We start from the raw sequence: 24,595 nt of genomic DNA, 5'->3' as shown, positions 1-24,595 counted from the left end.
TGTTGAGCTCAAATCAAAATAAAATATTCTGTAAAAATGCAAGCTTTGTCTTCGTAAATTCACCCCCCCTTGTGGTATGAGTTGGTATGTTTTAGGGCTTGAGAAAATAAGACAATTGATGGTCACTCATAAGACACCAGTCCTGCAATGTGACTGTACCATATCACCTAACACGGATTCCAATATGATGAAATCTGAAGTGCTTTCTTGACCAGATTCTATTTCAGAGCACGACAGAAGAGAAAAACCGTATGAGACCCTCAGTATTCCAAGGTTGACTGGCTGATGACAGGATCTAGTCCAACAAATTCGATTGGAGCCAGGCGATGAATTCAGTGACTACAGCCAGCTGGCATCAGCCACCCTGCCAGATGGTCAGCTCCACAGCACCTACTATGACCTGCAGCAATGGAGCACTGTGGTTCAGTGCCCAATGGAGGCCAAAACAGAGCACTTGATCAGTCATTTCCAGGATTCATCTCTACTGCCATCAACCAGAAACAGAGTCCCCACAGCCCCATAAGCATTGAGCTACAACACCGTACTATATAAATGTCAATGTATGTTGAATATAGTAATTGTTTTGGTCAAGCAACACTGGTTTTATGACAGTAAATGTTCCAGAAAAGCCACCCATTATTTTGATAATGGAATTGTAGGGTAGATGTTCTTGGGCTGAATAGTTACCATAGGCAACTTTACAAGTTCAAGATAATACTCTAATAGTGGCACAGGTTAAAGCAGAATGATATATCTCATCCAAGTCCATGAATAACGTCACAAAAAGCATTTGCACTCAACATTTTAATTCTCTCTCTGTAAGAGAGCTGGTTTCCAAAAAAACGAAACATTTACAGTTAAAAAAGCAAACAGTAATTCTGTACAACCAGGGTCAGGTCATTGTAGTACCCTGGGAAGTAGCAGGGGTGTCACAGAGCACCACCATGGGTTACACAAACTGTTCTACACAGCCCATTTAAAGTGCTTCTGTAGCACATCAGCTGTTTCAAAAACATATCTCGGAATTTCTCCAGTGCAGCAAAGCTTTAAAAGAGAGTAAAAACCTCCTGATAAAAAAAAATGAAGAAACTAAGAAAATAATCAGAGTAGTAAGAATATAATATCAGTTGTTACTCTTGGTTGCGTGGGATGAGGTAAGATTTCCCATCACCCCGACTGACACACCTTGAGAGGAATGACCTTTGGCTTGGCAAAGTATCAAAACACTCCCACACGCACAATATAGACTGTTAGTCTCACATACAGTAAGTAGACACCCACTAAAGGACAGACTGCTCGGCAGCCTGGAAAAGCAGTCCAGTGGGCCTATATGAAGCTCAGTGGGCCCGCTTCTGTTGTGTTAGTTGAGCCAGGTGGTGTTGAGCTGAGTCTGGTTCTTGATGCTGGTGTCCATCTTGAGCACCTCTCTGATGGCCATGGTGGCGTAGGTGGAGGGAGGCAGGGAGAACTCCATCCTCAGAGCCCTGTACTTCCCCTCTGGTGGGTGGAGGAGAGAAAGAGTTAGGAGAAACACACTACCAAGAGTGTTTTTCAATTTAATGGAGTACAGATACAAGGTGAGTGGGAAAAGTACCACATATTGAATAATGCACAGCAACAGGATGAAACTAGAACACACCTTTGTTGAAGACTGGGGGAGGTTGGTCCTCTAGTTTCTCCACATCAGTGTGGACCAGGGAGACACGAGGGTCCTCATAGTTAATCACCTCCCTATAGAATGAGAGATGAAACACAACTCACGAATGTAGAGAAAATATCATACAAGGCAATCACCTTATCATGCGCAAGGAAAAAAGGAAGCAATCCTCAGCTCCTTTTTATTCATTTAGAATGTGTAACGAAAACTCCTCCAACACTATTCGTTCGCTTTTTCCTATAGTTAGCTAAGACTGAAAATAGTTGTATTAACTGATACCGAGGTGATAGAGTGTTACAGACCAGCTGACGTCACTGGGTTTGATGAGGATGCGTCGGTAGGCCCCGGCCAGAGAGTAGTCCCTCACCCTGTGTCTCATGTTGTCAATGTCCAGGTTATCTGCACTCAGCATCTCCCTGTAGCCCTTCCCCACTGTTACACAACAGGAGGAAAAGACACAATCACATGTGAAACACACACCTCAACCACATATCTGAATAGTATAGAACAGTAAAACAGAATAGAATACTCCAGATCTTTTTTTTATTTGATGTGAGTTAAGAACAAATTCTTATTTACCATGACAGCCTACCACGCCAAACCCTAACGACTCTGGGCCAATTGTGCGCCGCCCTACAAGACTCCCAATCACGGCCGGTTGTGATACAGCCTGGAATCGAACCAGGGTCTGTAGTGACACCTGTAGCACTGAGATGCAGTGCCTTAGACAGCTGCGCCACTCGGGAGATATCATTTTTCAGGGATTGAAATTCTTCACCTCTGCTTGTAACACCCCAGACAACAGGATAAGACTTTGCCCTGATATGAACTAGTTTGTCAGGGCAAACAAGCCAAATGAAACTAGTTCAGAAAGGACAAACCGTTCGGTAAGGTAGAGGAATGGTAAAAAAACTAATCTCAATTAAGGAGATTGTTTCTGATTATGGGGGAGGAGAGAGCTTAAGGGAGGGATAGAGACTTTGCCCTGACATGGTGGGAGGATGCAGGGCTCTCTTACCGTGGTGAGTGGGGTAGATGACATCAAACCCTGGTAGGGGCATCACCACGTCTTGGATAGAGTGGGTCTCGGCCTCTGCTGCGGACAGTACGAATGCAGTGCCTGGAGATAAGAGGGTGAATAGCAGTGGTAGAAAAAGTACCCAATTGTCATACTTGAGTAAAAGTAAAGATACCTTAATAGAAAATGAAAGTCACCCAGTAAAATACTACTTGCGTAAAAGTCTAAAAGTATTTGGTTTTAAAATATACTACTTATACTTATATCAAAAGTAAATGGAATTGCTAAAATGTACTTAAGTATCAAAAGTATAAATATTTCAAATTCCTTATATTAAGCAAATCAGACGGAACCTTTTTCTTGTTTTTTTTATTTACGGATAGTAGGGATGCATGATATATCGGTGAACATATCGGAATTGGACGATATTAGCTAAAAATGCCAACATCAGTATCGGACGATGTCTAGTTTAACGCTGATGTTAAAAACCGATGGCAAAGCTACCGTGCATACCTATATAACGTAGGTACATGACATCACGTAAAATGTTGCGCTACTTGTGCAATACAGCATTCCTAACCTAGCCCACAATGTCTGCTGTGTGGATCGAGCAGTCAACAAGTCGAGCAGTCATTTGAAAGAGTAAGACAATTTCAGCGAGACAACACAAAGGCGAAATCCATTAAAGCCAAGATAATGGAATTCATTGCCCTTGACAATCAACCGTTCTCTGTCGTGGGTAATGTTGGATTTCGCCGACTGATCGAGCACCGGTACACACTACCAAGTGCCTTATTTTTCAGATGTTGCCCTCCCGGAGTTACACAGTAATAGCGTCACTGCTATTAGCTTCACTGCATACATACTCTGGAACGCCATTTGGGTCTTTGCATGTCAGAAAAGATACAGTAGCACTGTCAAATCTGTACACCAAAAAAAACTGCAAATAAGCAAACCCAGGCCACGAACGATGTGTTTACAATACTGCTTTGGTAATAAAGCATTTGTTCGACCGCAACTTCTGGGGTACCTAGCTAACACCAATACAACCAGCCTGAAAACAATGACCAGTAGAAACTGCAGTCATTTTCATTATTCTTAGCAATGATTTAGGAATCCTTGTGAGTAAGTATTAGCCGAGTTGCCACTTGATGTTTGCCTATTGAAATTGAACTTCAGTTCATGAAAATAGCTAGCCAGCTACTTAACCCCGTTGCCCAAAGCTAACGTTATAAGCAGCCAGCTAACTTCACCTGGCTAGTGGGGCTCGACCGGACCGGGTTGTGTTGTGAAGCTAGCCACAATAAGGATTAGGCACAATAGTGAAATTTGCGGTTTGCCTTCAAAATAAAAGTATGTCACTGACAGTGACGCAAATGAATACAAAAAGTACAATGTCGTCATACTTTTATTTTGAAGGCTAACCGCAAAGTCCACTATTGTGTCTAGCTTCACATAGATTGGTCCGACCACCATTAATCAAATAAGAAGTGTTTTATAAATTAGGGTTATTTTAGATGACACCTAGCTAACTGAAGCTACTGAAACAGTGTCATTTTGCTATGTTTTTTGGGAAGAACATTTTTTGCATCCATGAGCTTGCTAGCTTTTTTATGACCAGCACTGTAGATGCGCGAGACAACTTTAACAGCATCATAGCATACGTATCGATGAATCGTTGTGACATGAAATACGAGTGATGGTGTAATCAATGTGTAATAGCTACGTAAAAAATGTATGAACGCGTTAAATTATTATGTGACGTGAAGTCATATTCAGGTCCTGATTGGTCAAATAGTGTTATTTGACATGTCAAATAGTGTAGTGTTATCTTTTTTGACACAAAGACCCGAACAGCATTCCATAGAAATCCTGGTTGAAAATGAAACGACTGAACAAGTAAGTGAAAGAAAGCGATTTTGATTATGTTTTACTGGTAATGGGGACATACATAAATGGCAACAAAATAACTTTTTGGTCAGTGTGGTGTGTAATCTAGAAGAAGAAGAAACGCACACCTATTAAGGCGAGGTGCTGGCTAGCGGAGTAGAAAACCTGAAAATAAGGGAGAGCCGCACACCCTAGGAGCTCAGATGCAAAATTGTAATGTCCAACGTTTCGACAGCCAAGCTGTCTTCATCAGGGTATAACCTTTATTTAACTTGGCAAGTCAGTTAAGAACAAATTCTTATTTACAATGACGGCTCGGACGATGCTGGGCCAATTGTGCGCCGCCCTATGGGACTCCCAATCACGGCCAGATGTGATACAGCTTGGATTCAAACCAGGGACTGTAGTGACACCTCTTGCACTGAGATGCAGTGCCTTAGACCGCTACGTCCGTGTGTGTGTTAACTATTTAACTGTACTAGAATGATTAAAAGGCCGCTAAAATTTTAAATATCGGTTATCAGTATTGTTTTTTTTTTGGCAAGGAAAATATCGGATATCGGCAAAAAATGTAATATCAGTGCATCACTAACATATAGGTAGGGGCACACTCCAACATCATTTACAAACAAAGCATTTGTTTAGTGAGTCCCCCAGATCAGAGGCAGTAGGGATGACCAGGGATGTTCTCTTGATAAGTGTGTGAATTGGACCATGTTCCTGTCCTGCTAAGCGTTCAAAATGTAACGAGTACTTTTGGGTGTCAGGGAAAATGTATGGAGTAAAAAGTACATCATTTTCTTTAGGAATGTAGTGAAGTAAAAGTAGTCCAAAATAAATAGTAAAGTTAAGTACAGATACCCCAAAAAACTACTTAAGTAGTACTTTACAGTATTTTTACTAAAGTACTTTACACCACTGGTGAATAGGAGGATGTCTACATCACTTGGTTTGAGACCCTACATAGAATGAGCACATTAACTCAGCCCAGCTCAGCAGGTGGTCTAAAGCCCTCTGTTAGACATGGAGTATTACACTTTAGAGCCATCTGTGAGAGAGGCACTCTGGGCTGTGTGCTCCATCACTTCTCTACAGAACATTTATTCAAGAATTCCAACCACATGTATCGCCACATGCGATGGTGAATCAGAGATACACCCACAAAACAAACAGATAGGACCCACCTCCCCTGAGCACGAGGTCTCCCTCCACAGCCTTCAGTCCGAAGGCCTCAATGCGTCTGCTGACCATGGTGTTCCACATAAAGCTCTGGTAGCTGTGGATGTACATCAGCCGGTTGTTACGAGGGATCTAGAAGACAAGAGGAGGGCCAACACAGCAAAACATACTTTTAAAAAAGGTGCACTAAGCAGAAACTCCTCCGCCATTTCCTGGTTGAAACAAATTTGAATAGTTCGCCTAATTTCAGTTTGTGACAAAACAAGCAAGTATAGTGTCGAGAATCATTGTACCATCTAAACCACTGTGAAATATATTTTCCATAACCAAAAATATAGCATTTTCAACTGGTGGGCAAAACAGAAGGTAAAAGACGCACAAACTAAACATAACAGGAAGCATAGAAATAGCGCACATAGAACACTACCGCTTCTTTGACTTGCTTTCAAAGAGAATGGCAGATCTATAAGGCACATTTCTATGTAAATATGGTCAGGCTGCTCAAAAAGTGACTTATGGCAGCTTTAATAAGTCAAACAAATCAACAGTGGACCTGTGTGGCTACATTTGTTTCTCACCTTTAACAACGTAGTCCATTGGAACAACATGGGGATAAATAAAAAGGTACGTGATGTCTGATATTGCCATTTGGCAAGTATGCGTGAGTACACCCATTGCTTCCTGACCAGTTATAAAAAAGTGCGTCTGCCAGTTAGTTTGTACGAGTAAAAGCGGGCTCAGCTCACCATGGCGAAGGCAGTGATGATGTTCTTCTTGCCGTACATGGAGAGACCTCGGAGCAGCTGTCCCTCCACACAGCGTTTAACAGGCAGCTTCTGCAGCGCTGCTTCTGGGTCCTGGGACTGGGCCCACTCCTCACGACACTTCACCAGATAACCTTTCTCCGCTTGGCAGAGATAGGGAGAGCAGTAAATCAATACATCATATTCTATTAAAACATCCTTTTTACATCTGCAGTTATCACAAAGGCCACGCCGTGGCAGAAACCGTTTGACACGCACTCTTGCAATAATGTTATCCATTTTAGATTTGTCCATTTGGTAGCGGACATGTATTCGATATAAAGACAAATGAAAGGCAGTAAATGTTTTACCTCCAGGGCGAGGCTTCAGGATCAGATCTATCACTTCCTTCCAGTTGTCTTGCAAGATGGCCCTGGTCCAAACAGAGGGACACAACAACAGTCAATCATCCATCCCCTGCCAACCCCGTACCCATGGGCCGGTTACCCTATGCACCAAGGGGATCATGTTTTTAACTGCTGACCCCATACCCAAATGCGAGAGAGTCCATGTCCTTACTTGCCAACTTGGTGTGTGGGCACGGCGGTGGTGCCAAAGCGCTGCATGCCGTAGTAGTTGATGAAGCCCGTCTCTCTAAGGGAGGACATGGCCTGCTGGACTTGCTCCTCTGTCCCTGTGATGTTCCTGTGTGGGACGTAACCAGCCAGGAACAAATAGCAACGCGTAGATCAGATTAAAAGTTGCTGCGCTATTTTAACTGTTAAATGAATCAAAATCAGGATTGGAGAGTAGTTTGAGTTACAAAGAATAAGTTCAAGCAAAGAGCTTACACACATCAACATGCACAGCTAGTATCCACTGACCTGATGACCACAGTGAAGTGATTGCCCTGTAGTTCCCCCAGCTTCAGAGGGTGTTTCTTGTAGCAGAAGTTTCCTAGTTTAAAGTTATTGAGGCACTTGTTGAGGTGAGACAGTCTTTCTGCTGTGATCCTGAAGGGACAGAGAACATAGGTTAAGTACGTACGTAATTACAAGTATCTGCTGATAGCAGCAAGCCACCACACTCACTTGAGAACTGCAATCTCCTGCACAGTGATGGCTCTCTTGTCCTTGGTCCCCATGTAGGAGAAGACATTGGGCCTCATCCTGGGAAATAACAGACACAGTCAGGAGTTGTACAGTTTAGTAGACGTTTTGCTTACATATTGTTGGAAAAATGCTATGAGAAACCGTGTGTGTTTTTCTTTTACCTGAGGAACTTTGAGAGCACGTTGATGGCCTCCATGGTGTCTCTGTTCTCCTTGTAGAGGACGAAGTGGCAGAAGGCCCCGCGGCTCTTAGGCCAGGAGTGTTTCCTGGGGGCTGGCCAGGGAGACAGGAGTGAGTTGTGGCGATAAAGGCAGAGTATCAGACAGACCACATCCGTCAGATAGTACACCAGTATTCAGTATTCAGGGCTTCGGTATGCATTTCAAATGACTATCTGGCTCCTTCATCCTTTTGTGCGGAGGACGCTCTGTTAAGGAGCCCAACACAGACAGCAGCAACCACTTCTTTAACAACTGTTTTATGCCACGAGCATCCTGCATATATGTCCCAAGACGGACGCCTCAGTAATTTAAATGCTCCCCTCGAACACTCGTTCCCCATTGCTCTAAACTAACCAACTGGGGTTCTTCTTCCTTAGCCAACACCCTGAAATTGGTAATGACTATTTACCCTAGAGTGAAAATAGTAGCCATATTGAACAAGCAGGATAATCAGTGGTTTTATTATGTGCAGCGGTTTTTTTTCTGGATAATGGGGCTTAGGTGGTGGGCGTGGCGGGGGCGTGGCTAAAGGTGACCGAATATTTTAGAGCCACAGTGAGCTGTTTTGAAGCTAGTTTCCTGCAATTCTACACACCTTGCCATTGCTTGTGCTATCCAAGTGACTCAAACATAAAATCAATGAGGGCCCCACGGTCATGAACAAAATAATTTGGGGAATTCTAGGTTCTCCCTGACTGTCTAGCTTTTATTTTGGTGATAGTTCATGCTCAAAAAAATATATGTCCATTATCTTTTCAACATACTTTATATCTGTACACTTTTACATTTCTGTTTGGACATAGGCAGCCCAACAACAAAATCACTTAAGTGGCCCGCCCAATACTTTTCTATGTAGAAAAAAAAAACGGTTGGCTATTTCTAACTACCAACATTTCCAAATAAAAACTCCCAGACAACACATGTTCAAACACACAAGTCGGTTTGGTAAATTCCAGCAAGTCCCAAAACAGCGATGACGTCATGCCAGACAATGAGCTGACATTTAAATCCATTATGAGGTTAATCCAACATTTGTTACGGACTGGGGTCTCCTGAAACCTGAGCAGAGTGGACGAGAAAGTCTTACCTGCAGCTGCTTTGACCTCTGTCCACCCAGAGAAGAGCAAAAGGAATAGGATATAAATGATAAAAGAACGTTACTAAAAGACGGCCGTGGACCGTTAGACAGACAGACCGGCAGGGGTGGCGAGGTCAGCATGCAGGGTTGGAATGCCGTTGTGTCTAAACCGTTCTGTGCAGCAGGAGTGTTCCATGGGCATGACAGAGTAGCCATTATTTGATGACTACCATGTTGTGCTCTTTTTGAATAGGCCACAACATTTACAGGAAATGATTCATGTGAAAAACGGCGACGTCTTAAATGATCTTTTCAAGCCTAGGGAATTGATTCAGAGGCAAAATATGTCAGTCCACGTCGAGAGAGAGAGAGACTCCTGATTTGTTGGAGTCTTCTAACATCTAAAAGTTCACAGAAACCTGGATAAAAATCAAGATCCATGTGATCTCTCTCAGTCCATGGGACTGGTCAGGATCTTTGGTCTGGATCTTTAGTCAGCATCATCATGCAGGTGTGTTGTGTTGACCTCACACATGCACCTGTTCACTCATGCACCCTACATATAATCTCATAGCCAACCCAGTAGCTACTCAACTTAGAGAGAACCCAATGCAATGAGAGACATGAGGCCAAGCTGAACAAGGGCATGCAGCGCTACCCTTTTCCAACCATTCAATGACAACTTTCCCCATTCTGAAATGTAAACTCGTTCTTGAAGTAAGAGAACTTCAAAGCGACTTGATTCGGTTCTATGATCGATGTTAGAGATTTCACCCAGAAATAGGAAATAAACCAGAGAGACAACCCAGAAAATGTCCACTACACCCATCTCCCATTCTCTCCTCTCTCCTGTACCTGCGAGGGCTTTCTGCCCGGCTGCGTGGTAGGCCACAATGAACTTCTTTCCCTCCCGCTCCTCTGTCTTGGTCTCCAGTCCAGGGTACAGGGTCTTCACAGCCTTGTGGACAAGGGTCCGCTTCTCTTTTGTGTCATCGGCTACCTGTGTGCGTGTAATCAAAACTTAATTGATCTCTAACGTTTGCCTTTGAGGACCGTGGTCAAATGTAAAAATAGCATCTTAACTAGAATGATACAAAGTGAACATACAATGAAAATAAACGTTCAGTGGGCGTGGTGAAAACGGTGCATGCACTCACCTCTATAGAGACGTCGCCCTCTTTGTTCTTGAAGAGTTGTAGCTGCTCCAGCTGCTGTTTCTGCTCCTCTGTGAAAACCTGGGACTCTGGCTGCTCTACCGTGGCCTCCTATTGCAAGACAAGTCCAACATCAGAGTTTAACTTCAGCAACGACTTATAGATTATATTTCACTCTAAACTGCAAGGCTACAGAAATGTATACCGATTCCTTGTTAGCTCACCTCAGCCTCCTCAGGAACGGAGAGATCATCCAACAGCACTGTCTTGCCTTCTTTGTTGATCTCGTGCACCACAAAGTCAGAGTACCTTAACACAGACAGAGCAAGAGCTGATCTCAGTCATAGCGAAACACACACAGCAACACATACGCCATGTTCAGATCGCTCTTCAGGAGGGCTGGAGGCAGGACTAACCTCTCCTTGAGAATGCCTGAGAACCCCTGGTGTTCACTGACAAACTTCAGAATCCCCACATCCAGCTCTGTGAGGCCATGCTTCATCATCTCTGCAAAGGCCTCTCCTGACCCCAACCCTTCCCCTTCTCCATCCTCTTCCAATGGCTCCGTCTCCTCCCCCTCTGGCTCTTCTCCCTCATCCTGGGGCAGCTTGTGAGAGGGCCCTCCGTTCTTCTCATCCTTCTGGACTCTGGGTCTCTTGGTGCTGTGGTCAACCTCCTCCTCCTCCAAAGCAGGGCATGCTCTCTTCTCCCCCCCAGGGGCAGGGACCAGCATGGGCTCTGCATCGGCCATAGGGACCAAGCTGAGGGGCAAGAGAAGACAACAATGACACGCTGAGTGAATTCGTCAAAATCCACACCACTACTACAAACACCTACTCTTATAGAATTAAAGGAGAAGCTCACTTTATTTGAACCAAATCTGTATTTTGGACATCAATGGCATGTTATAGAAGTGCCCAGACACTTTCTTTGTGATCTCACTTGTTTTGGAGATACTAGCCCCACCAGCGAGATACTTCCTCAGGCTCGTTCCTCAGGCTCGTTCAGCAGTTGCAAGGGCACAGATAAAACATGAACAAATGGCTCCGAAAATACCCAAATGTATCCTTTTAGAAACGGCAACACTCACTATAGTGACGCAGGTCTTTAGATGTACACATGAAATTGTGTCATTCCCGAAATGTATCCTCAATGTTAAATTCCATTTTGTGCGACTCGAGCGACACTTCTCAGTGTAGCCCATGATCCTGTTCCGTGTGCGTATGCACTGGCAACACTGAGAAGCAGCACAGCTGGATAGGGGAACCTGCTTGAGTCGCACATAACGGTATATAAAGTCACGGATAACGTTCGGAATGGTGTTGTCACGATACCAGGTTTAGTATCAGGATACTCTATACCGTCCAGATACTCTATATCAAAACAATACCACTACTGCTCTGTTGAATCGTTGGGCATCTTTTGAGTTCAATAACACTACAATTTTTTTTTAAATCAATTATACAATCAATTTGACTTTGTAGAAATCTAACTGCATAATAATGTAATGGTAAAAAAAAATGGAATGGTAAATCTCTATTGATAAACTGGGTAAGTGAAGATGCAGCCTCGGCCTAGCCACAATACAGGTGAATGCATATTCAATAGGAGTGTGCATGCATTGAGTTACTGAGTTTAATCAATGGGAGGGGGGAGGGGGCAAAATGTGACACCAATCAGGCCCCCCCCGAGGACTGGAGTTGCCCATCCTTGCAATAGATCATCTTTGGGAGAGATGTAAGAGAGAGACCGAATAAGTGAATTAACTAAGTTTTGGGTGGCAATCAGTTTTGAAATCAGCATATTTTGCATGATGGTTTGCATATTATCACAAACAAAGTACTAAGTTAGTGAATTAATGTCAGCTTTAGCTGTCAGCTAGCAAGGAAAGGTAGCCTATAATAGCTGGAATCCACCTGTATCTTGCATTGTGAAGTGTTCTAGCCTGTGTGGACATTGTTTTGCGAACAGTAAATAACAGTTGCAACATTTCTACATAACACGTCGCATTATTCAAGCGTGTTACTTGTGTGCAGCATGAATGGGGAGCTAACATGATGCAGCCCTGACTCCCAGTGGAGGCTAGCAGTGAGTAAGTGGAGCAGGCAGGGTGAGCGCTATAATAAGGAGTCGGCTGCACTGATAGACAGGCACTTGATCCATGAGACACATTTGACAGAAGTACTGAAAGTAACAAAAATTCTAGTACCGAACCGTGTTTCATGTTCTAGTATCCAAAAAGTACCAAAGTTACAGTATGCTGTGCAACACTAGTTAGGAATAACAATTTAATATGTGCAACATCTAAAGACCTTCATCACTATACTGTACATCACTATATGGGCGGCAGGTAGCCTAGTGGTTAGAGCATTGGGCCAGTAACCGAAAGGTTACTAGATCGAAACCCCGAGCTGACAAGGTAAAAATCTGTCACTCTGCCCCTGAACAAGGCAGTTAACCCACTGTTCCTAGGCCGTCATTGTAAATAAGAAATTGTTCTTAACTGACTTGCCTAGTTAAATAAAGGTTAAATAAAAATTAAATAAATAAATACTGAGAGCATTTCTGTTTCTAAAATGATGTATTTGGGTGTTTTGGGAGCCTTAGTTCACGTTATCTGTGCCCCTGCTGCTGAACGAGCATGAAGTTTACACAGTGTACATTTGTGTACATTTCTCAAAAACATTTGAGATTGAAAAAAAAAGTATCTAGAACATGCCATTTACATCCAAAATACAGATTTGGTTCAAATAATGTGAACTTCTCTTTTAATATAATGGGAGAGTTGTGCTGAACACTTGACTTACAGATTGCTGATAGGGACCTTAAAGAAAAAGCTGTGTATCTGGCAGATACCTGGTGCTCGGATGTCAGCAGTTAGTAGATGGGGTGTATGGTACCTCAAAGCAACCCAAAGAGAATTCCTGATGGACCTATGGATGTAAACAAGGCATTTTTTTTTTTTTACAAAACATGTCGCTCCAACCAAATATTCTATGAACACTAGCCTCTAGTAAGGTACTGGATTGGCCATCTAACACCTCCCCTTTCCGAGTTTGGGAAACCCTGCCCTAACACTCCCCTCCACGTTTTCAACTGGTCGTTCAGAACAGCACCGGCTCCGTTAAATTGAATGTTCTACTACGTTTTTTTCGTACTAGACGCAGCCCAGTTGTAGGTGATTCACTAATTCATCAGTAACGCAAAAACACACTGGCCCTTTTTTTGCGTACCGGCCCTCATATCCTGCACCCTCCAGACCAACGTAACGTAAAAAATAATTGCATTGTGCACTATTTATCTAGTAGTATGATGATAGCGTGATTGGCAGGATGATTAGGTAACTACTGTAGCATCATTGTAAACACGACATGATCATTTATTCTGTTTAGTTATAGCGAATGTATCTTCCTTTCTGAAACGGTGTAACAACAACTTTTCACACTGTGGCTATGCTACATTGTTGGTACCCAGTACCATCCAACTGGCAGATGGTTCGGAAACCTGTTTAATTTCACAGATGCATGCCTCTGTTGTGATATCTTCAACTGACTAATTAGCTACTAGCTAGCTAGCCTGCTAACGATAGCTCATGCCAAGTAGAAACATGACTAGTCAAATGCGCCCACAAATGCTTAGCCAGGGCAAAGCTATGCATAGTTACATGAATGCAATGTGGAAATACTGACAATTGTTTCTATTGCAAAATCGGATTTACCTGCTCGTACAGGGGTTTAGTAGAGAGCGCACAATAAAGTACGCCAGTTTTCCTACACACGTGTGTTTGACTCCGGAAATAGTCACTCCTTGAAACCCGCCCATATCAAACACTCATTGCCTCAAGGGCCTGTCAATCACAAAGCTCCAGACTATTAGGGTTACTTTGGCCACACACCACCGTGTTACAATGTAACAATATATTTGATATATGAGTAGCAACTGATTTAGCAGCTTCCTCTTAGTGTTCAATGACGATACATTATAATTTGAATAGCCTAGTATTAATCTAGGCCTATAATAAGAACATGTAGGTTAACCAATCCCAGATAGGTCTATTCTCACTCAACATTTATTTGAGAGTAGGCTTATTTGTAGGAACATTGTTGTTCAGGGTCAGGGATAGGGATGCTTGTGATCCAGGGTGAGATAATAACGGATTATGTTTGCCATATGACTCACCATGGCTACGGATTATGGGGTGCCACAACAGATTAATTTCCAAACCCATTCACCTAACCAGCTAGGCCTATCTGACCATGTCTGGGTCCCTTTGAGCATAGTCAGTCCTCCAAATAGCCTAGCCTTAACAGTTCTCCAAATTGGTAGGATCCTTTAAAGATGGCAACTCTGACAGAAAAGTTAACCAACGTGTCAATAGAATGTCTTGCAAAAATATAAAATATGGTGGATAATTTAGCTGGAGTCTTTCCCTTGCTCATACTATGCCCCAGTTAGCCTATAGCCCTAATAACTAATAATCCTTTGAGGTGGTGATAAATATGGAGGCAGGCAGGGGGAATCCTTTCAGGTTCATGACATCAGAGACAATAAATTGGGATGGTCTAATAATGTAGACGGGAGTCAGTCTTTCTGGTTTTGGTTCTTTGGGGGCTCCTTTTTGCGCTCACCTCACCTGCCAGTTGTGCGCGGCCATGTAGCATAGAGCTCCAGTGCCTGAGCGCGCCTCCTCCTCCTAACGACAGAGGGAGTGCGCGTTCTCTGGAGGGAAGGCTGGATAGCGAGAGATCCCGGCTGCTGGCGCTGAGCTGCCGCTGCTGCTGAGGGGAAGGAGGAAAACATCATGAGCTCAAGGAAAGGTATGGAAATCTCGTTTATTCTTCAAATATTCTGCATCCTGGACAGCTTCTGTAGGTTTTGGTTAGAAGTGGTGAAATTACGCGCGTGCGGGGTTTTCAACCTTTTAGGTAAACGATGCTTGGACCGGCCAGTTATAGCTCGAGACTGATGTGTTGTTCTTTCTCCCTGTCCCCCACTCTCACTCCGTGCTCGGACCTCGGTCCTACCTCTGCATAAATCTCTTAGTGATGGCCATCCAGGCCCGAAAGAGAAGGCCGAAGGGGAAAAAAGACAAGGCAGCCCACGGAAAGAGGTAAGCAGGGCGGCGGTCGGAGAGAGGAGTGTACTTGGAGGGTTGGTTGTGCAGTGCTGTTGTTCGTTTGTTGTGTTTTGTTTCAGTGATAGCGGTTATAAGGCTTCCCATACAACGTCAGCCAGACGGCTGTCACTGTTGACAGTGTCTGGCCGAGTGGCTGGTGTGAAGGCGACATATGGGGGAGAGTCTGTTTTTGCGCACCTATGGCACAACGTCCACACACAGGCATACTGCGATGGTGCTGGCGGGAACTGGAACTCTGCCTGGCCTCTGCGGCTCGGGTCCATCTCTTCTGGGCGGTCCAACTATGTTGGAAGTTGTCATTGGCAACGTCTCTCGGGCCGGTGTGTGTGGTTACGTCGAGGAATATTATATATCTTACCCGGAGTGGAGTGGAGTCTTGCCCATATAGGATATGAATTGCATGCTGAAGTTGTAGATCGCAAAAAATGACCAATGACTGTCTCGCGTGTCTGTGTACTTGTTAAATGCTGAAGGCGTCTTGGTATCGGCTGCATCAGCTGGGGCTGAGAGCCGTGACTTGATTGGGGGTTGCAAATAAGATCTGACAGGTGTGACAAGCTTCCTTGGCCTCATTGCATTAATGAAAGAGACGAATAAGCACCCGGAATGAAACGCGTCGTCGGTTTATAGGCGCTATTTGTGAATCGCACTGGGTCTGTGGCTGCGATATGACGTAACAGTGCCGATACAGAGTGTGTATAGAGGGACTTATACTAGAGTGAATGAGATCTCTGTGAATTTTGGGTGTGTGAGTGCTGTATTTTGCATGGCGCATGAGCCGGTTATGACGGAGTGCAGTGTTGGTGTGCGCGCCGCGGCGCAGTGGCTCTGTAAAGTGCATGCGAATTGGTCTGGAGAGAGAGGAGCCGACTTCATGGCATGATGCTATTGGACCGACGTCACCGGTGTAGTCACTGCATCAATTAGGTGATACCATACCAAGGTTCTGCCCACACACGCGCAGCTATGGAAGGTGCTGGAATGGTCTATCTGTTGCTTCAGGATACGTTAACCAAATGATACCACATCACTCACAAACGTGTCAAATATACATTTATTTAAGCTCAGTGTTTTTTGTTGTTGTTGTTGCCATTCATTGAACGATGTTGGAACTGTCTGTTATTATCATGCAGCTAATAATGGATCTATTACAATGTATTCATTTCAGTTGTTTCAACTGGGGGATATTGACATCATGTGACTTGAAATTGCTCTGAAAGAGAAGTTGACAAATGCAACTGTAACATCCTCTATCTTTCTGGCCTTTACCACCTTTAAAGGTCATAGCTATGTGTTAGTTAACGGCCCATGCTTGGCTGCTGCTGTGAACAATCTCTCTGTAGAGACATGCTTTGAGCTGGAGTGGAAACCACAACAAGAACACCCACAGCATGTTCGCAGATGACATCATAGCAATAGTCAGGCAACAAGTATGGCCTTCCTGTCCATTCATAGTCGTGTGTGTGTTTGCACGTCCGTATGAGCATATGCGTGCCCACGTGTGTGTGCTGTTTTGTGTATGGTTAGGCCCTTCAGGAGACGTAAGTATACCTGTCTATTGCTACAGACAGGAGGCTCATCTCAACCTACAGTAGATAAAATTAAGTGAACTTTTTTTCTATTTCGGCACATCCAACTTTTGCTTCTTTTATGTTGTACAGTCAGTCAGTAACTTAGTAATGTGGGCCTCCCGAGTGGCGCAGTGGTCTAAGGCACTGCATCGCAGGGCTAGCTGTGCCACTAGAGATTCTGAGTTCGAGTCCAGGCTCTGTCGCAGCCGGAGACCCATGGGGCAGCACACAATTGGCCCAGCGTCGTCCGGGTTAGGGGAGGGTTTGGCCGGCAGGGATATCCTTGTCCCATCGCGCTCTAGCGACTCCTGTGGCGGGCTGGGCGTAGTGCGCGCTGACACAGTTTACAGGTGTACAGTATTTCCTCCGACACGTTGGTGCAGCTGGCTTCCGGGTTAAGTGGGCATTGTGTCAAGAAGCAGTGCGGCTTGGTTGGGTCGTGCTTCGGGAGGACGCACGGCTCTCGGCCTTCGCCTCTCCCGAGTCCATACGGGAGTTGCAGCGATGAGACAAGACTGTAACTACCAATTGGATACCACAAAATTGGGGAGAAAAAAGGGTAAAAGTAACAACAACAAAAAAGTAGTAACGTGATCCTATCACTCTTTCACCAGCTCACGCATGAGAACACAGGCTAAATGCTCACACTTATCTGTCTGTCTGGGGACTGAGCATTCCTCCTCCCTCATGAGTACCCTTCCTGCAGGCTCATCCTGACATGACCCTCCAGCATAACAATGCCACCAGCCATACTGCTCGTTCTGTACGTGATTTCCTGCCGACAGGAATGTCAGTGTTCTGCCACGGCCAGCGAAGAGCCCGGATCTCAATCCCATTGAGCACATCTGGGACCTGTTGGATCAGAGGGTGAGGGCTAGGGCCATTCCCCCCAGAAATGTCCGGGAACTTGCAGGTGCCTTGGTGGAAGAGTGGGGTAGCATCTCACAGCAAGAACGGGCAAATCTGGTGCAGTCCATGCGGAGGAGATACACTTCAGTACTTAATGCAGCTGGTGGCCACACCAGATACTGACTGTTACTTCTGATTTTGACCCCCATTTTGTTCAGGGACACATTATTCCATTTCTTGTTCAGTTTATGTCTCAGTTGTTGAATCTTGTTATGTTCATACAAATATTTACACATGTTTAGTTTGCTGAAAAAGAAACGCAGTTCACAGTGAGAGGATGTTTCTTTTTTCCTGAGTGTCTGTTGCTAGTTTGTGTTTTTACATTTTTGACTTTTTAAATACATCAGGTAGATTTGTAGGTAAACACATTGAAATGAATGATGGCTAAACCTCCGAACGTCCTAGAGTTATTGTTCTAGATTACTCAGTCATCTCAATTCAGAGTTTATTAATTCTGTTAGCATTAGTTCAGAACCACTGGAGCAGGGGTGTCAAACACACAGCTCAAAAACTCAATATATTTTAAAATAACCAAAACCAATTCAAAATTGTGTAGTAAGAATAATGGACCTACATTCATACAGTTTCTGGACGGTGTCCAGTTCAATAATAATCACCTAAATGAAAACTAGACAGTCAGGGAGCATCAAATTCCAAAAACGAGGACTATTTTTTGGCAGATTTTGTCAGCGAGGATATTTAACAAATGTTCAACCTTGTTGAAGACCGAATGCAACCCCCGGGGAAAAATATGTTTGACAACCCTCCAGTAGAGTTTCAATAACATTATCATAACTCTGTATGTACCACTGCTCCCATCTTCAATCAGCTGGCGAAAGGCAAGACAAAAATCAATGCAGTTTGCAATGCAATGTGTAGCAACATCATTCAGACTGCATTGGCTCATACAGGGATCTACATTACAGCAATACACAGAGAGCAGATTTATACGACCCTCACTGTTAGCAATGAGGCTGGAGTTTCTATAGGAGTTATGATATCACTAACAACGCCCAGTGTGTGTCATATAAATCTGCTCTCTGTGTATTGCTGTAATGTAGATCCCTGTATGAGCCAATGCAGTCTGAATGATGTTGCTACACATTGCATTGTAAACTGCATTGATTTTTGTCTTACCTTTCGCCAGCTGATTGAAGATGTGAGCAGCCTGGCGAACAGGACTGTGTGTGGTTCAATAGAGTGAGGCAGCCAGGTAGCAGAATGTTCTCACAAATTCGCACCAACATTTTCTTTCTGTAGTAGCTGGTTACTGTTGCTCCAGCTCTCAACTCCCATCAAGCCCCAAATTTGAGAGACCTTTTGCAAATATGATAAATTATTTAAGCCTAATTATGATTATAGTTTGGAGTTAACCATTATCATAACCATTTATATATTTGACTTATGATACACAACATTGCTATGTTGTGGTGGTTCTTCTTCAATGGAAGTTAGAGGACTAGGTACAGGCGTTAAAGTTGTCAGAGCTCAGACGACTTAATGAATTCATTGAATTGATTCCCAGAGGGGATCACTTAGTGATGGTGAAGAGCCAATACACCAGACCAGACCTGGCTAGCTCTACTGAATGGACATCACTTACCTGGTGTTTAGATGCCCTTGTTTACCCGTTTGTTTGTGTGTATCTCAAATTCTCAATGCTAGCGATGAGGGTGGTACCATATAAGCCTTCTGGTGGACCAGATAGCCACAGCCTAGCAGAGTACACCATGTGAGCCTCATGCAGCACTGTAATTCAGTGGAGAGGGAGGGAGGGACTGCCTGACCCTGGACAGCAGTGGAGAAGAGAGGAGGAGACAGCGGAGGACGACCAGGGAGAGGGAGAGTTAAGCGGAAGGGAGAGAGGAAATGGGTGTCAGAGTAGTCTGTGCCGTATCGGACTCAGGATGACGTGCACATAGATCACACTTCTGTCTATGCGTGTTCCTGTGTTTGAGTGTGTGTGTATTCGTGTGGTTGTAGGTGCAGCCATGTTTTTCCACTGCTGCAAAATGTGTCATGAGAAGTCAAACCTGCAGGACAGCAATGTGCACCAGTTCCCTAACCCAAGGCTGTGTTTGTGTTGAATTCAGTCAGGACCATGAAGGTGCTAAAACAAAGCCAATAATCCACACACACCCACTCCCTTCCATGCTTGTTTGGGTAACATGACATTTATAATAAGCACAAGTAAGCCTACTCTGGTAGTTAAGAGCAACTCTGAAAACAATACGTTCTGATGGGTGCCACTGAACACGAATCCTTAGTCATGTCATTACGCTGTTATTAGTTAGCATGACAGGCAGCTAGCTAACCAGCTAAACCACAGCCCAATACAGACCATTTCAAGTAAGTAGTCATGAGAAAATATCAGTTGTTATTAGTGTTTGACGTCTGTTAGCTCACACTTATGACGGTATAACGATTGGGTAGGCTATATGAAAGCTGTATGCTAATAGTGAGGAAACATCTGTTTTGGAGTGTGCAGCGTGAAGAATAGCTAAGCTATCGCTCTCACGCAGATATTGACGATAAGGTCCCAGTGTGTGTTATGCTGTTGCTCTGGGTTCTCCCAGGGAGGACACAGTAAAGGAGTAGGGCTGATTGACTGGAAGCGAATTGAATGAAGAAGTAGGCCATTGCACGACAAATGGATTAGGTACCAGGAGTGTTTTAGGTAGACCTATCGGTATTTAAGTGTAGCGTGCCGAAGAGGATCCGATCCGCCTATTCTACACTTGGCTTGAAGTGATTTTGCATTGATTTAGGCATGATTATTCGGAGCATGTAAAAGGGGTTCTCCAGCTCATATCGCTTTCAAATTAATAATAATAATAATAATAATAATAATAATAATAATAATAATGGTCAACTGTAAAAGTAGACTAACCCATATTTTGGTTGCTGATTATCAGGATCCACAGATCGACAGATTACTGCCAAATCCATAAAACAAGGAAGGCCTGAAAAGAACTTCTGGACATCAGAAAAGCGATTACTCAACGCGGACTGGAAGAAACCTTTTCCTTTAGCGAGGCCGACGAGAAGGATGTCCTGCTTTCACTGGAACAGACCCAGATCTACGCCTTTTGCGTGAAGAAAAGACACTGGAAAAGGGGCCGCAGATCGGGCACCCTTCTGAGAATCCAGAGGCGAGCGAGTAAACTCCCACTGCCTTCCGTTCTTCTTGCTAACGTGCAATCATTGGAAAATAAAATTTGGATTATCTTACCAATGAGACATTAAAAACTGTAACATCTTATGTTTCACCGAGACGTGGCTGAACAAAGACACGGACTAGAGCTAGCGGGATTTTCCATGCACCGGCAGAACAGAGATGCTACCTCTGGTAAGACGAGAGGTGGGGGTGTGTGTCTTTTTGTCAATAACAGCTGGTGCGCAATGTCAAATATTAAAGAAGTCTCAAGGTATTGCTCGCCTGAGGTAGAGTGCCTTATGATAAGCTGTAGACCACACTATCTACCAAGAGAGTTCTCATCTGTATTATTCGTAGCCATCTATTTACCACCACAGAATGAAGCTGGCACTAAGACCGCTCTCAACCAACTCTATAACGCCATAAGCGAAGAAGAAAATGCTCACCCAGAAGCGGCACTCCTAGTGGCTGGGGACTTTAATGCAGACAAACTTAAATCAGTTTTACCACATTTTTACCAGCATGTCACATGTGCAACCAGGGGGAAAAAACATCCTAGATCACCTTTACTCAACACACAGAGATGCATACAAAGCTCTCCCCCGCCCTCCATTTGGCAAATCTGACCATAATTCTATCCTCCTGATTCCTGCTTACAAGCAAAAACTAAAGCAGGAAGTACCAATGACTCGGTCAGTACGGAAGTGGTCAGATGACATGGATGCTACACTACAGGACTGTTTTGCTAGCACAGACTGGAATATGTTCCGGGATTCATCCAATGGCATTGAGGAATCCACTACCTCAGTCATCGGCTTCATCAATAAGTGCATTGATAATGTTGTCCCCACGGTGACTGTGCGTACATATCCCGACCAGAAGCCATGGATTACAGGCAACATCCGCATCGAGCTAAAGGCTAGAGCTTCCGCTTTCAAGGAGTGGGAGACTAATCCGGACGCTTATAAGAAATCCCGCTATGCCCTCAGACGAACCATCAAACAAGCAAAGCGTCAATACAGGATTAAGATTGAATCCTACTACACCAGCTCTGATGCTCGTCAGATGTGGCAGGGCTTGAAAACTATTACAGAGTACAAAGGGAATCCCAGACGCGAGCTGCCCAGTGATGCGAGCCTACCAGACGAGCTAAATGCCTTGTATGCTCGCTTAGAGGAAAGCAACACTGAAGCATGCACGAGAGCACCAGCTGTTCTGGATGACTGTGTGATAATGCTCTCGGTAGCTGATGTGAACAAAACCTTTAAACAGGTCAACATTCACAAAGCCGCTGGGCCAAACTGATTACCAGGATGTGTACTCAAAGCATGCGTGGACCAACTGTCAAGTGTCTTCACTGACATTTTCAACCTCTCCCTGACCGAGTCTGTAATACCTACATGTTTCAAGCAGACCACCATAGTCCCTGTGCCCAAGGAAGCAAAGGTAACCTGCCTAAATGATTACCGCCCCATGGCACTCACGTTGGTAGCCGTGAAGTGCTTTGAAAGGCTGGTCATGGCTCACATCAACAACATCCCCCCCCCCGGACACCCTAGACCCACTCCAATTCGCATACCACCCCAACAGATCCACAGATGACACAATCTCAATCGCACTCCACACTGCCCTTTCTCACCTGGACAAAGGGAACACCTATGTGAGAATGCTGTTCATTGACTACAGCTCAGCGTTCAACACCATAGTGCCCACGAAGCTCATCACTAAGCTAAGGACCCTGGGACTGAACACCTCCCTCTGCAACTGGATCCTGGACTTCCTGACAGGCCGCCCCCCAGGTGGTAAGAGTAGGCGACAACACATCTGCCACGCTGATCCTTAACACTAGGGCCCCTCAGGGGTGTGCACTTAGTCCCCTCCTGTATTCCCTGTTCACACACGACTGCGTGGCCAAACATGACTCCAACACCATCATTAAGTTTGCTGTTGACACAACAGTGGTAGGCCTGATCACCGACAACGATGAGACGGCCTATAGGGAGGAGGTCAGAGAACTGACAGTGTTGTGCCAGGACAACAACCTCTCCCTCAATGTGAGCAAGACAATGGAGCTGATCGTGGACTACAGGAAAAGTTGGGCCAAACAGGCCCACATTAACATTGACAGGGCTGTAGTGGAGCGGGTCGAGAGTTTGGTCGGGTGTCCACATCACCAACGAACTATCATGGTCCAAACATACAGTCGTGAAGAGGGCTCGACAAAACCTTTTCCCCCTCAGGAGACTGAAAAGATTTGGCATAGGTCTCTAGATCCTCAAAAGGTTCTACAGCTGCACCATCGAGAGCATCCTGACCGGTTGCATCACCGCCTGGTATGGCAACTGCTCAGCATCTGACCGTAAGGCGCTACAGAGGGTAGTGCGAATGGCCCAGCACATCACTGGGGCCAAGCTTCCTGCTATCCAGGACCTATATAATAGGCGGTGTCAAAGGAAAGCCCATAAAATTGTCAGAGACTCAAGTGACCCAAATCATAGACTGTTTTCTCTGCAACCGGTACCGGAGCGCCAAGTCTAGGACCAAAAGGCACCTCAACAGCTTCTACCCCCAAGCCATAAGACTGCTGAACAATTTATAAAATCGCCACCGGACAATTTAGATTGACACCCCCTCCCTTTTGTACACTGCTGCTACCCACTGTTTGTTTGTTATCTATGATTACCTCAACTAGCCTGTACCCCCGCACACTGACTCGGTACCGGTGCCCCCTGTATTTCGCCTCGTTGTTGTTATCGTGTTACTTTTTTATTATTTAATTTTATTTTAGTCTACTTGGTAAATATTTCTTCTTCTTGAACTGCACTGTTGGTTAAGGGCTTGTAAGTAAGCATTTCACGGTAAAGTCTACACTTGTTGTATTCGGCGCATGTGATAAATAAAGTTTGATTTGATTTGGTTGAACTAAATCTACCCTATCCATATTAAGGCCTACTGATTAGGACTGGCACGATGTTCTCCTCGGGATTTGGTGGTTGGTTTTGAGAAATGTTTTCATATACTTGTATTTGGTTCTTGGTAAGACCAGACAGGATTCCGGCACTGTAAAACTATTGTGATGAGAGACAAGTATCACCATGCATGGGTGAATAAGATGTTGTACTGGAGGTTTAACCTACATTTGACCTGCCTGTGTGTCTCTCAAAACATCTACAAGCTGCAGTACAGTTCCGGCCAGGGCCAGGCAGGCCAGTCCATCGAGGCAAAAGCGAGGCATTAGAGCATTTAATTCTGTGTTCATACTTACTCATGGAGGATCACAGTGCCAGTGAGGGCAAAGAACCTAAAAATCCTCTCTCGGCTGCCCCCTGCTGGTGATTAAAGGTGAAGCAGTGTGTCTGTTGGAAAATGTGGAAAGGGGGTATGATAATTGTGTTCATTTAGTTGACCAGCCCCCCGACTGTACCCCTCCCCATAGCACAGTTGTTCTCTCCCTCTTATATTGTTTAATATAGCTACATTTTATCTTCCAATCTTGTCAATTTATCCTCCTCTCTTTTATAAGTGAAGCCCCATATCTGATCATGAGTTTCTGATATTCTGAGAAGAGCTGGAAATAGAAAATGCCTAAGGCTTGTGTGTGAGAGAAAGAACAATAGATGTTGTGCCTCATACACTGTGTGATCAGAACCAAGGCGTCTGCCAACTACCCAGGCATAGTGAGGGAAGTGTTGTGTTGTGTGTAGTCCTGTACTGCACATATCTGACCTAGTCAGTGGGCTAGTGTTACACTCTCCCCTCTACTAATACT

The 24,595-nt window shown here is 44.5% G+C and overlaps 1 protein-coding gene and 1 long non-coding RNA gene across 5 annotated transcripts in view; one reads left to right on the top strand and one right to left on the bottom strand.

Moving 5' to 3' along the window:
- Positions 1-789: 789 nt before the first annotated feature.
- Positions 790-13,901, bottom strand: pus7 (pseudouridylate synthase 7 homolog (S. cerevisiae)). 4 transcript variants are annotated; one of them, XM_014124085.3, is made up of 17 exons: positions 13,771-13,901; positions 12,860-12,985; positions 10,469-10,813; positions 10,277-10,361; positions 10,056-10,163; positions 9,754-9,898; positions 7,761-7,872; positions 7,579-7,656; positions 7,372-7,500; positions 7,067-7,192; positions 6,859-6,920; positions 6,491-6,651; positions 5,750-5,876; positions 2,676-2,777; positions 1,960-2,089; positions 1,640-1,731; positions 790-1,497 (listed from the first exon to the last, which is right to left on the bottom strand). In XM_014124085.3, exons 1-17 carry the CDS (start codon positions 13,872-13,874, stop codon positions 1,361-1,363), a joined length of 2,169 nt encoding a protein of 722 aa, XP_013979560.1. In that variant the 5' UTR covers positions 13,875-13,901; the 3' UTR covers positions 790-1,360.
- A 738-nt stretch (positions 13,902-14,639) lies between these two features.
- The window catches only part of LOC145858611 (uncharacterized), a 50,832-nt gene continuing 40,876 nt past the window's right edge, over positions 14,640-24,595 (top strand). The window contains exons 1-2 of the long non-coding RNA XR_014379067.1: positions 14,640-14,869; positions 15,096-15,162. This is a non-coding gene — a long non-coding RNA (uncharacterized LOC145858611). The remainder of the gene's footprint in view (positions 14,870-15,095; positions 15,163-24,595) is intronic.

Source organism: Salmo salar, chromosome 10 (assembly GCF_965601325.2).
Source record: "Salmo salar chromosome 10, fSalSal1, whole genome shotgun sequence".
NCBI lineage: Eukaryota > Metazoa > Chordata > Actinopteri > Salmoniformes > Salmonidae > Salmo > Salmo salar.
This window is presented reverse-complemented; position numbering and strand designations above follow the sequence as displayed.

Excerpts from the sequence above, each read along its gene's own strand:
- pus7 (XM_014124085.3), bottom strand. The coding sequence starts at position 13,874 with ATGGGCGGGTTTCAAGGAGTGACTATTTCCGGAGTCAAACACACGTGT. Across the intron at positions 7,873-9,753 it reads CGGGCAGAAAGCCCTCGCAG|CCCCCAGGAAACACTCCTGG; the intron begins GTACAGGAGAGA and ends CTCCCTGGCCAG. Across the intron at positions 7,501-7,578 it reads CAGGAGATTGCAGTTCTCAA|GATCACAGCAGAAAGACTGT; the intron begins GTGAGTGTGGTG and ends CTGTCCCTTCAG.